The sequence below is a fragment of the Micromesistius poutassou genome, assembly GCF_964030765.1.
Source record: "Micromesistius poutassou genome assembly, chromosome: 18".
Lineage (NCBI taxonomy): Eukaryota > Metazoa > Chordata > Actinopteri > Gadiformes > Gadidae > Micromesistius > Micromesistius poutassou.
Window position 1 is genome coordinate 6,287,874 of NC_140288.1, and position 14,226 is coordinate 6,302,099.

The 14,226-nt window shown below is 42.9% G+C and overlaps 1 protein-coding gene across 1 annotated transcript in view; it reads right to left on the minus strand.

The window, feature by feature from the left end:
• Window positions 1–11,779: 11,779 nt before the first annotated feature.
• LOC311362827 (actin nucleation-promoting factor WASL-like) overlaps window positions 11,780–14,226 on the minus strand; it is a 30,677-nt gene continuing 28,230 nt past the window's right edge. The window contains exons 10-11 of the mRNA XM_084482716.1: window positions 13,714–13,822; window positions 11,780–13,431 (exon numbers count right to left, since the gene is read on the minus strand). Of these exons, the coding sequence (XP_084338842.1) occupies window positions 13,370–13,431; window positions 13,714–13,822 (171 nt within the window). The 3' untranslated portion in view covers window positions 11,780–13,369. The remainder of the gene's footprint in view (window positions 13,432–13,713; window positions 13,823–14,226) is intronic.

The window sequence follows — 14,226 nt, forward strand, 5'->3', positions numbered from 1 at the left end:
TTAGGTGTGTGTGCTCACACCAAGGGTCGATGCTATGAAGTGCTCACTGCTCAGTATTGTATTTTGGTCATTTTGTTTATGTAATCATCATCATCATCATCATCATCATCATCATCTTTATTTGCCAGACTCAAAGTCCAAAAGAACACACAACTACACATAAAAACAAGAATAATAAAAAAAAAACAAGGAAACAAACAACAAATAAAAATCACAAGCATTTATAAAAGACATTCATACCAGTACTTCCACATTGGTGACTGGTACCTACTTCCACTGCAGCTGGGATTGATCAACAGAGTTATTATGTTGTTCAAGCGGTGAATTTGTACATCAAATTCCTCAGCAGTGCTCTAAATGATAATGATAATGATGATAATATTCAAGATGGAATACTTTTCCTTCCCCTGCCTGAGGGATGTTTTTAAGTGAAGACAAATCATGTACTGTACATTTATTTTATTTTATATGTTTTTGTGCTGCAAATGAAGGTTGAGTTTTATCATGAAGCTTCTCTTTCTCATCAATTAAATGACCTCACAGCGTTAGGAAAATAAAAAGAGAAAGCATGCACACACAGACACTGCTAGAGCACTAGAATCCACTGTGTTCCCATGTGCTTCCACACCGCAGACACACTGCTGTATTTTGGAATGCCATACTTCCTGATGGTGCATTCCATGCGGTCTTTGACGTTTGATTTACATTCACTAGAGGCCTGATGGATACGAGTGGACAGTCTGCTAGTGTCCTTAAAGCTTCTGGCCGTTAGCCCACCTAGCTTTCTGTAGTCGCTGCCTTACAAACACGTTGTTAAACAAAGCAGAGGTTTGTGAGGTATAAGGGTTCATTCGTCTTTCTACAGTATGCTCAAAGGTAGCAAAACTATAAAAAATATTTTAGAATTCCTCGCATAACTTATTTTAAAGAAAGTATGAAACTGCCGTTGTTTTATTTCTGTAGCACTGCCTCGCTATGTAACAATTGAACAAACTGTCTATAGAAATGACATTGTTAAATATTGGACATAATACATACAAAGTGTAAAGGTGCAACCTGTCAGATTATTTGTTAAAAACATTCATAGATTAACTACAATTATCAACAGAATGTAAAGAATTGACAGTTTTGATGTGATGTCAAAGAGGGCTATGTATTGTACTGCTGAGGTATTGGCTGAAGGTCACTGCTGGCGCCCGTCTGGTGAAAACACGTTTACCTCAAGAGGCGACTCACTGAGCGTCTAGCCGGCCCTAAGGCCAACAATTCAAAAGTACCCTGAAAAACACTTCCTGTGCATTTCCTTGAAATCCCAACTTGCCAAATATGCAGCCCCCTATTTTGTGGACTTATCTGACAGTTGGCCAAATCTTACACGTTGCACCATTTTACATATGTCCTTGTTTTGAATTACAATTATCGCAATAATTTAATTAGTTTTACATTTTAAATAAAAACATTTTAGGAAATTGAACTGAGCATTCTCTTCACAGTTCAGTGGACAGTGGGTTCAGGGGCAGTGAGGGCCCCATTGTAATTATGTATGGTGTTTTTCTAAGAGTGTGCGCATGAATGCATAAGTGTGAGTGTTTGTGTGATTGAGCCTACGTGCTTTTCTGCATGCACAGGACAGTGTGTTTGCATGAGTGAGTGTGTGTGTTTGTTTGAGTGTGCCTATGTGTGTTTCTGTGTGCATGCGTCTTTGTTTCCATATGTGTGTGTGTGTATGTGTGTGTGTGCGTGTGTGTGTGAGATGATTGGTGGGCTCACAGAGGGCCCAGCATTCCTGGGTCTATTATGTAAGACCTGGCTTCACTTAGTCCACTAAACAGTCCAGGTCTGAGGCAGTGCTGCTCATACCCTCGGCAGACCAGAGCCTCTCATTCATATTATCACGTTAGAATCTGAAGCAAGAATTTGTTCGAGGTGCTGTAGGTGAGATGTAAGAGCTATTACTTTAGGGCAATCTGCTCGAAATGGCTCGCCCATCTGTCAGCTTTAGTGAATGAAATGTGCTTTGAGAATATCTGTTTCAAGTAAACTGCACCTGCCTTTGTTTGAGCAAATTTAGATCCTGGGTAATTTCCGACCAATAAGGGTATCTCTTCCCCGATTGGTTTGGAGAATTTGTCTTGCCTGTACATCACAGGTGTGTGAAATCAACTCAGTGATGGAGAAACAGGGAGGTGGCAGCAGAAAGAGAGGGGTGATTGGATTTGTTTTTTAGTTTCAAAATCCTGCCCTCCTCCGCTCTTTTCTCTCTCTCTTAAAAGATCTCTAATCTTACCTGCAGCACTTAGTGCTGCAGGTAACACAAGTTGACAAGTGTCAACTTGTGTGACACTTTTATAGAACTGAAACAAAAGATTGCTTCGATAACATACTTTCACAAAACCCAGTGGTTATACTTACCACTTCTCCAGGCATCCAGAGCGTGGCCATCCAGAAAAGGCTCCATATTCCTGAAGTCCACTAACGCGGAGCCAGAGAGCGACATTCCAGCCACTTTAACACCTGTTTTCTTTGCCATGTTTAATTTATTTAATGACTCATTTCTACCAATGATGTGACTAAACATGAGAATTAAGAGTGAAAATGTTTCAGTGGGCCAACAGTGATGAACTGTACAGTTCCGCTGTAATATGAGTAACAATTGTTGTTTGTGAATGTTACTGTGGGTAATAAAAAGGACACCACCTCCAAATTGCAATAGGTGAGACATTTTGAAGCAGTTTGGGCATGCCTTGTGTGTAAACATGAGCTCATACACGTCTGTGTAATGGCATGCGATGTTCCTGCCCACGTCCTTAGGGCATGTCTAGAGCAAAAGGGACCCAGTGGTTTCTCTCTCTGTTCCTTTGGTGGTGTGTAAGCCTACTCCTTTCTACTCCCACCAAACAGGAGGCAGATAATGGGGCTCAGAAGTGATTAGAACCCCCCTACGGTCTTTAAGATTAAACTATTCAAAATAAATGTAAAAAGTATATTCAATATGTTTAAATATTCATGTCCCTTTCTGGGTCAGAACAGTGTTTAGAGTGAAAGAAATGTAATGTCTACAGCACTGCTTAAGCTCCCATATTAATATGATGAAAAAATTCACAGCAACGTTTCAACCCAAGAGCTACCCCTGGTGCCTAAAAAGAGAGGACTAGGAACAAAATATAAAATATAAACAGTATATACAGTATGATTAAAAAACTAAAACAGATTCCATAGGCTTAAAAACAAACATAAATACACATTAATGTAAATTAACTACTAATTAACTAAAACTGAGTTAAAGTGCAGTTAAAGTGAGTTAAAGCCATATCAATCTTTGGGTCACATTGAGGTATTTCACAGTTTTCAAGGTATTTCACAGCTCCCTGGTAGCTGCCACATGTGTGTGGGATGGGTTCCTGGCGATCTTGGTAGCCTTCTTGAGGCAGCGGGTGTTGAACAGTTCCTCCAGAGAGGGGAGAGGGGAGAGGGCAGCCGATGATCTTCTGGGCCGAGTTAATGACCCGCTGTAGTGCCTTCCTCTCTGCAGCTGTGCCACTGGAGAACCACACGCAGATACAGTCGGAGATGATGCTCTCCACTGAACTGCGGTAGAAGGCTACAAGCAGCTCCTCTCTAAGGTGGTCATTCCTGAGGACTCTCAGGAAATAGAGTCGCTGTTGTGCCTTCTTGATGATGGCTGTGGTGTTGGTCCTCCAGGACAGGTCCTCCTGGACGTGCACCCCCAGGAAGCGGAGGGCTGCGACCCTCTCCACGCAGCCAGAGGGGGTAGAGCAGGGGGCTCAGCACTCAGCCCTGAGGGGATCCGGTGCTGAGGGCTGTGGAGGTGTGGGAGCCTCCCCGCACTCTCTGGGGGCGGTCAGACAGGAAGTCCTTAATCCAAGTGCAAATGTTGAGTGGTAGTCCCAGGTCGTCTCATTCTGACGTAGCTACTCCTCTCCTCCAGGTGGGACAGGGTGGAGTGGAGAGCCGTCGCGATGGCGTCTTCTGTGGACCTGTTGGCCCGGTAGGCAAACTGGTGTGGGTCCAGTCTGGGCGGCATGGCTGAGATGATGTGTGTATGGACCAGCTTCTCAAAGCACTTCATGGTGATGGGTGTGAGTGCCACCGGGCGGTAGTCGTTGACCATGCTTTTCTTTGGGACCGGGATGATTGTGGAGGTTTTCAGGCAGGGTGGGACGATGGCCTGGGACAGGGACCGCTTGAAGATCTTGGTGAGGACTCCGGTCAGCTGGTCAGTCCCTCAGCACCCGTCCAGGACGCCGTCCGGCGTTCCTGGGGTTCACCATCTTCAGTGCGTCTTACCTCGTGTTCTGTGAGGGTGAGGCTACTGAGGGCTGGTGGGTGTGGGGGTTGTGATGTGGCTACCCCCGTTGGCCCCACCTCGAACCGAACCAGGAGTTCCGCCAGCTGTGGGTTATCCCCGTCGGCTGAGAGCCTGTTGGCTCTGAAGTTGGTCATGTGCTGGACCCCCTGCCACACCCTTTGATCTTGCCCTTGTACTCCGCCTTGGCCTCTTTGATGCCTTGGTTCAGGTTAGCCCTGGCGATGTTGTAGAGGGCCTTGTCCTTTGACCTGAAGTCTCTCTCCCTGAGCAACTGCTGCACCTTTCTGTTCATCCATGGCTTTGTTTTGGGGTAGACCCGGACACGCTTGTCTGCAGTGAGCGAGTCTGCACAGTTCCTGACATGTTGGAGGACTGATGATGTGAACCATTCCAGGTCCTCATGCTCATATTCCTCCTAACTGGTGTCATGGAGACAGATCTGCAGTGGCGTGGAGTCTGCTGGCCAGGTTTTGACTGTCCTAGTGGTGATGGGAGCACTTTTCCTGATAGGGGTCTACGCTGGGGTCAGGAGGATGGACACATGGTCTGACTGGCCTAGGGGAGCCAGCTGTCTAGCTTTATGATAGGGGTCTACGCTGGGGTCAGGAGGATGGACACATGGTCTGACTGGCCTAGGGGAGCCAGCTGTCTAGCTTTGTAGACAACAAACCAAAAACATATGGAAAAATGTCAGCTGACAGTATATCAAAGCAGGTTTTGGAGAAGTTTTGGGCGAAAAAGGATTTAATTTCTTCCAGGATCAATCGAAAGGGACTAGGCCTACATTACGCTATGGGGTATATTCAAAACTTTAAAATACATACAGAAGGTAACAAGCTTAAATTATGTTGGTATTCTGACCTGCCGCACAGTCTGATCCACATAACACTTTTTCTTGTCCTGTTGTGGCTTGGGAAAATGGAAGAAATATACCCCATTCTGCAGACTGTGTTTGCACATCGTTTGACCATTGATGTGTTCCAATAGCCATACTTCCATGAGTACACTTAAACGTAGTACACTAACCGCGCTCACTGAGTGCGCTGATTTTCAGATGTCAGTGTCGTTCCAAATCGAATACTCTGTGGTGCACTGACAGGAAATTACGATCGCGACGGCCACCGTGGCTCCTCCCCCGCAATAAACATCGCGCTTTGAACCGTGAACTCTTTACGCAGAGTAGCTATTATGACACATTTCAGCACATATAATAGCTAGGAAGTAATATCCCTCAACACCATAGCCAATCAGAGCACATTATACGTCATAGAGGCCACGCCTGCCAAAACACTAGGCAGGCGATAACACTACTAACACGTCGCGTACGCGTTTACGTCACATACATGCACCAGTACAGGGAAATAAACAAACATGTCGGAAGAAGGAAGATTCTACGCATGCGCTCAGACATGGCGGTGTTGTGTGATAGTGTCACAGCACCACCTAGCCGCCTGGCATGCATACCCAATCGAATTCCACACTTTTGCGTCACCGTATGCATGCAGATTTCCTTCCGAAAACGCTCGTCTAAACACTGAATAAAAAGTGAAGACGCGACGCCATTTTTGCGTCTTCTGTTCAGACCGTCGTCACGTAAACATGGCCTGAGAGTCGCTCCGCGTGTGAAATATACAATTCCTCTCCTTCTGCTTCATAGATAATAGAGTTAAAAGCGATCCTGTTTTAGCGGCCTTTTTCCGAAAAAGAACACAACACTATAAAAAGCTATAAAAGCTAAGAAATGACTTCATTAATGCAGGCTATGTGGAAAATGTCAACGTTGGCTCAGCCTGTTGCTGCCTCTCTGCGGTTGAATACGAAAAGTGTGCATCAATCCACACTTCACCGTTTTGAGTACACCATCCGGGTCCTTTCAGTGCACTTCTTTTCACCCCGATCTGAATTGGAACGCAGCCCTACGTACTCAAACTAAGTATAGTGAGTACGGATAGTATGGATATTGGAACACAGCACATGTTTATTTTTTTTTACACAAACAACATAAATCCACCATTAAATTGTCATATTACGCCTCCTCCCTGTTGGTTTCAATGGAGTTGTCCGAGCCGTTGTCCGAGTACAGTTGAGGCTGGAATGTCATTGGCTCATCTGCGTTCTAAGGGCGGCTTAGCGACAGGTCAATTGCAATGCGTATCCGACATCCCGACGGAAAACTGTGAATGCTCCATGGTTACGGAGTCGGATTATGGAAACTGAGTAGTATACTTTGGCCTGTGACAATTCACTGTGGTGTTATACGTGCATTAAATAAAGCAGTAAATAAATACATGCCATCTGAGAGATGCTTTTATCTTTTTTGTGTCGAGACCCTGAACTCTGACCTTAGCATGGGCCGATGCCAACACCGCGCTCCACCAAACGAGCTAGAAACAGAGCTCAATACCAGCTAGCAGTCATTAGCAGAATGCTAGCGTGTACGGCCAACAACGGCCCAAACTGTAATAAATCGAAAGATCATTCGACTTTTGAACTATAATCTATCTTGAACTTGCAGAATCTACAATACAATCTGCGATATTTCAACGACAAGCAGGTGAAAGAGATCCATTTAGCCGTCTAGCCCCATAGCCCCCCGTTTAATCTGCACTCATTCGATCACCCCCAGTGGAATTCTAATGGAACTGCAACCAAGTTGGATACAATGGGGCTCAATAGAGAGTGCCGAGGCTCTCTGTAGACAGGCTCTGCTAGAAAGGACAACTGTCTGTTGAGCTCACTCAGTCCACCTTTTTAATTCCGTTGGCCCCTTCATCTTCAACGATAGCATCGACCTCCCTTTATAATTTTTTTTTAAAAAGAAGTGAACTGGGAGTTAAAATAGTTTTAATCTACTTGGATTAAGCCCTGGTCGGACTTCAATAGCAGTTCTCCTGGAAGTAGAAGTGACTTTGATCCACTACTTAACCATAGTGTTATATTGCCTCACTGAAAGCTCCTATGAAAGGAATCAACTTTCGACCATCACTGCTTGTGCCAGACTCTCTGAAGCATACACGTTTTTTATTTAGTTAGAATACCATCATACCTATAAAATACATACAATACATGGAGTATGTTACAATTAAAAATATATAGCACATACTTTTCTGATAATATTTTAGGGGCAGGTCAGGTTGGACATCTTGCTCAGTGATTCCTAAAAGTTCCACAATACAACTCCTTAACTCAATCAACTATACGTCTTAACTGCAATAACTATTATTACATAATAGTAAATATTGCAAATTATGGAAGGTGAGCTGGGTTTAGACTGCCGCAAGATGGTTCATTTTCATGACTTTGCAAAACAAAAACGAAAAAAAAAGAAAATACTGACAGTGAGAAACGGTGCGTTCATCGCTGAACACCGCAGCCATGAAGATATAAAATGTTGAATTATGACACAGTATGGTTACATTAAGTTTTATCAAGTCAGTTTGTAACAAAACAAACCCTGATAAAGTCTCGACAGCGGAATCGTAGAAAAATAAAGGAGCTGTAATAGTTCCTTCAAAAAGGTATTAGGGACTTGAAGCAGTCTCTAGTGGTCTTTGACGAAGGCTGTCCACTTTGCATGATGATGACACTTGTATACGTATATATGACTTTCTGAATATGAGAATGCGTAAAGTACAAGTAACCATTAAGGATGAAACACCAAGTCAATGCAATCGACAAGGAGAATATCTCTCTATTAATGATTAAAAAATGATACTGGATTTCTGCACTGGAATATTATGAATACACAACTCAAATACTCAACAATGTATTTGTATTTTCTCGGACGCCCATTTAGAATATTTACTTGATTTTATTTTGTGTCAAACTAATGTTTTTGACGTGTTTTTTTTTAATTTTTTTATAAAGGACTAAAACTACATTCTTGTAATAATGTATAGATACGGTTGAATTGTACACTCAACAATAGAAAGACTGTATTAGCTAATTGTATACAATGGTAATCATCACATGTGGTAGTCAAATCCGTTGCCTAGGTAATTCAATAGGGTATAGTACACTATAGGGTATAATACGGTATATAATATAATAGGGTATTCAATAGGGTATAGTACACTATAGGGTATAATAGGGTATATAATATAATAGGGTATTCAATAGGGTATAGTACACTACTTCTCTTACAAGAGAAATCATTCGTTTTTGTTTAGGGACTGTTTTATTCAGTTCCATACAAGTAAAGCATATGTAAAATGGCACGATAAAGTGCATGTGAATAAGTCAGTAAATAAAGTGAATAAAATGTGTTAATAGTGACCGCTTTGTTTGAGATCCTCTTACTAACTTGCCTGTAACTTCCTGAGCAACAGAGGAAAACTAATAACAAAAATCATACAAACAGAAGTTAACAGAAACTAAACAGGAACCCATCGGCTAGGAGGACTAAAGCCACCAGGCAGAGGGGACACTGGGGCCCTTCCCTGATAGACTATTCTGGACCAGGGATTAGTTCCCCTGGACCAGGACCAAGCCCAAAAGGTTGGGTCCCAGATGGGGAGATCCAGAATATATATCATGGTGGGTGGGGGCGAAGGGGGGGCACATCAGCCAATGGGAGAGGTGATGAGTGAGAGTGAGATAGAGAAACTAACATTTGAGAGAGAGAGAGAGAGAGAGAGAGAGAGAGAGAGAGAGAGAGAGAGAGAGAGAGAGAGAGAGAGAGAGAGAGAGAGAGAGAAAACAGACACAGACCAAGAGCGAGAGAATCTGAGGTCAACATTATCACACTCATGAATCTCATTATAATCCTGTTAGTGTGTCTTGGAAAGTTTCCCTCAGCTTACAACACAGAGCCGCAGCTGTCCAGAGACTAGTTCACAATGAAATGCGTACTCATTCTCTCCACCAGGGGTCTCGCTCTTATGGACTTCTTTGTCCATCTTCAACATCTCAAAGGTTTTTGCGGCACCCAGCCCACTGAAAATTCAGTAACCCAAGTATGAAAATTCATTTTCATACTTTGAACATTGTATTTATAACCAAAAATACAAAAAGTTTGGTTTTTCATTTGGTAGATTAGGCTACCTTCGTATCCTCTGTGAATGCCGCTGGAGGAAACTGGGAGACACAAGTTGGTGTTGCTAGGGCGCCATCTTCAGTTTAGACCTGGAACTGCTAGTCGAGTCATAATGTGTGAGCATTCTAAACACCATTATACATGAGTTAATTCCGACCAAGTTATTTGACTGGACGCATTCCATGAGTTTAAAAAGTAATGGCAATCCCAACCATACAGTTGTAAAGAATTTGGTAAATATGCTGTCTTATAAATTGTGAATTTTCTAGGTAAACATGCTTAATTAACATGCTCAGTTAATTCAATGGAATTAACTGCCACATGGTGGTAAGTGTTTGTTGTCTCTGACTGACGGTGAACTCGGTCTGGTTTGTATGCCCTACCCTGAGTCACATGACTCATCTGTTTTATAAGATTAAAGTCTGGGAGGTAAGCCTGATATAACTACCAATGTTAAGTCAATATTAGATAACAATCACAATAGCACAGATAACCTGAGCACGAAGGTTGTTCTAATCCTAATCAGTTAAAAACCACCTCTAAATCACAGGCATTTATTTTTTTCCCGGGCTCTCTCTGTGTCTCTTTGTCTTTTAAAGGTTGACATACATACATACATTGACAATACACAGCAAATATGATGTAGCCGACACAGTACATGAATGTGCCAACATACAGGTTGTGAAAGTTGAAAGGTCAGGGAACTGTGTCCGTGGGGGCGGAGCCAGGTGATCGCTAAGGAGGCAGGAGATAGGGGAGGAGCCAGGTGTTAGCTAAGGAGGCAGGAGATAGGGGAGGAGCCAGGTGTTAGCTAAGGAGGCAGGATATAGGGGAGGAGCGGAGAGAACATCCTGTTCAGGAATGAAACTTAAGGTTCATAGAAACTAAAGCCACCCCAAAAAAACTAGTCTGACAGACATAAACCACAACAAGGTGAGTAAAACAGTTCAAACCTCTTCCCGTTATGGAATTAGAAATATATAATTGCTCAATACTGTCGTCTGTGTCTAGGAATGGCCTCTGCAAACGCTTCCTGTTCGGAGACCTTTTCCTGTCCCATCTGTCTGGAGGTGTTCAACAGTCCAGTCACCACCGCATGTGGACACAACTTCTGCAGAACCTGTATTACTAAGTACTGGGATGAACAAGTCCGGTACAAATGTCCTGTTTGCAACGAGCTTTTCCACACAAAACCTGATTTACGGGTCAATATCCTCTTATCAGAGATGGTTGATCGGTTTAGAACGTCCGTACGAGTTAAAGAGCAGCCTTATGTTGGACCAGGAGAAGTTCCCTGTAATGTCTGTACTGGGACCCAGCTGAAGGCGGTGAAGTCCTGCCTAGTGTGTCTTATCTCTTACTGCCCACCCACCTGGAGCCTCATCAGAGAGTTGCAGGCCTGAAGAAACATCGGCTGGTCGAGCCTATGGACCGTCTGGAAGACCGGTTGTGTTCCAGACCGGTTGTGTTCTCACCAAGTACCGTGACTTTAGCCCTCTCCTCTCTCCTCTTCCCTCTTGTTATGGGGAGGTAGAGCGAGTGGACCCAAATGCTTGACGCAGACAGTAAAGTGAAGGGTCTTTACTGAGGATCAACAAATAAGTAAAGGTGGAAATTGGGGCTTGAAGGCTGGAGGGTAGTTGGACAGACGAGGGTTCAGCAACAGGAGGGTTGTACATACATACATACTGTACATACATACACCACGCTCCACCAAACGAGCTAGAAAGGACTACTGTCTGTTGAGCTCACTCAGTCCACCTTTTTAATTCCGTTGGCCCCTTCATCTTCAACGATAGCATCGACCTCCCTTTATAAAAAAAAAAATTAATAGAAGTGAACTGGGAGTTAAAGTAGTTTTAATCTACTTGGATTAAGCCCTGGTCGGACTTCAATAGCAGTTCTCCTGGAAGTAGAAGTGACTTTGATCCACTACTTAACCATAGTGTTATATTGCCTCAGCTCCTACGAAAGGAATCTAGACTCTCTGAAGCATATCATACACGTTTTTATCTGGTTAGACTACCATCATACCTGTAAAATACTTACAATTAAAAAATATTGCACACTTTTCTGATAATATTTTAGGGGCAGGTCAGGTTGGACATCTTGCAACTCATTAACTCAAACAGTCATGTCTAAACAGCTCAAATAACTATTATTCCATATTAGCAATTATTATTGCGGAAAGTTATGGAAGGTGAGCTGGGTTTAGACTGCCGCGAGATGGTTAGTTTTCTCAGTACTAGACCGGCTCAGTACTAGTACTATAGTTCCTGAAGTTCGAATCGACACCAAGGCACACACTTAAAACCAGATTCATCATTCATCACAAAGACAAGGTGGACCATTACAAATGTACAGTTGCTAAAACAAAATGAACGGTGCAGAATGATTACAAACACATTTTTTTGTATATTTTAATTTTTTGAAAATATATTGGTGCCAACAGCGCAGAAAAAGGAAGAATGGAAAATCAATAAATCACTTGGGACTAATTACAGAGCTAGTCATCAGGCCGAAAAACATGACTTTGCAAAACAAATAAACGAAAAAAAAAAGAAAATACTGACAGTGAGAAACGGTGCGTTCATCGCTGAACACCGCAGCCATGAAGATATAAAATGTTGAATTATGACACAGTATGGTTACATTAAGTTTTATCAAGTCAGTTTGAAACAAACCCTGATAAAGTCTTGACAGCGGAATCATAGAAAAATAAAGGAGCTGTAATAGTTCCTTCAAAAAGGTATTAGGGACTTGAAGCAGTCTCTAGTGGTTTTTGACGTAGGCTGTCCACTTTGCACGATACACTTGTTACCCCAGAAAGTATGCATATAATCTAGGTATCTTTACGATGTTTGTATACTTACTATGGTTTAAGTACAAGCGTTCAACAACATCACTGATACTTTCGTTTCTAGTAATAAACCGTTAGCATGTAGCCAAATTCTTAAGCAAAGTAATTGTATCTCTTAAATTAAAAATGATTTATTTATTTTAGTTTTTCACAATGTACTTAACCTCTAGATTAAAACAAAAAAAATACTTTAAACTGAAGAGAAAAAAAACTAGTTTGGAAAATAAAAGTATCTGTAGTGTGTGACAAAAGCAAAAGAAAAAGTACAATCCCATAAAATTCACAGACAGCCAGCGGTTATGTTGCGGCCCACCTTGTGTATACGTGTTAATGCATAGTTGGATGTGGATTGGTTAAATGCATGAGATGTGGTTTACCTTGATAGTAAAGTGTAGGTTTGATCCGCTGAGATATGGACATGAAACTATCCCATAGTCATGCAGAGTCTTCCTCTTTCCATTTGTGCAAAAATATAACAAGACTCAGAACTCTGGGGCAAAATTTACAATTGATAAACGGATAAAGCTAAATATTCAGGAGAAGACTTTTTTTTTTCTTCTTCCTGTGTTTTAAGAAAATAACAGCGCTAAACTAGGATCATTTTTAGAATAAGTAAAAATAAACTACAGAGCAATTGGATATGAAAATAGTCTTGTTGAATATCTTTTTTTCCCACCCCTCTGATTAACAACAATTGATTCTTTACTAACCCCTCCATTAAATCACTCACCTAAACAAGAAAAATAAACTCTAGCTCGAGATACCCTTTGATGTCATGATTGCACGTGTCAATCAGGGGAATGGAGGGAGGACTTTGCAAAAGCATGATAGAGTAAGGGTGGGGGCAGAGGACAACACAGTCCAGTATCCACCACCAGGAAGAGGAAAGACAACAAATAATCAGGGAAGAGTAAGAAAAGACAATAGAAAAAGAAAAAGGTTGTTACATTAGGATACCAGATAGACATATTTACAGATTAAACAGCGTATTGCACAGATTAATAATAAAAAAAAAAGCTTAAAGGCAACAAAAATATACAGCAAATCATTGGAACATTTACATTTATAGTCTGAATGTGAAAGATCTCTCTTCCTGTTATTAGTGTTGCAGTAATCATCTGGGAAGGGAGGGGGGTGAGGAGCGTTAGTCTTCCCATTCGTCATCATCCTCAAAGTCCTCGTCTTCGTCATCATCATCGTCCTCATCTAGAGCAGACGGAGCACAACAGTGAGGGAGTGAGTAAGACAGAGGGCGAGTGTGTGAGACAGAGAGGGTGAGTGAGTGAGACAGAGGGTGAGTGAGTGAGACAGAGGGTGAGTGTGTGAGACAGAGAGGGTGAGTGAGTGAGACAGAGGGTGAGTGTGTGAGACAGAGAGGGTGAGTGTGTGAGACAGAGAGGGTGGGTGTGTGAGACAGAGAGGGTGAGTGTGTGAGTGAGTAAGAGAGAGGGTGGGTGAGTGAGCGAGTGAATGAGTGAGTGCACCTACCTGAGGAGTGGATGGCCTTGCTCCTCTTCTGCATCACCTCCATCAGGGCCCCTACGATGCCCGCTGAGGGGGCCGCCGCGTTGGGGGCCGGCCCTTCACCCTCCTCCCTCTGCACCCACAACACAAGCACAGCGGTGAGCGAGTGAACCAGAGGTGAACGAATGAACCACAGAGGTGAGCGAGTGAACCACAGAGGTGAACGAGTGAACCACAGAGGTGAAGGAGTGAACCACGATGGTGAACGAGTGAACCATGGCGCTCTGGTGCCCCCCAGACTCCTACAGCAGGTATTCACTGTTGCACGGCGACACTTTACATGGGAGTAACAAGAAGCGACACACGCGTAACAGGAAGTAGTTGCTTTCATATTGACCAGTCAACGTCTCGACACCGAAATTAAAACGCAAAATCAAATTACAAGAAAGATGAGCGGGAACACCAGACCAAGGTGTTGACACAGTCTGAGTGTTGCAGGTGAGTGACACCAGCGACTAAGAGATTCACGGCGTACCG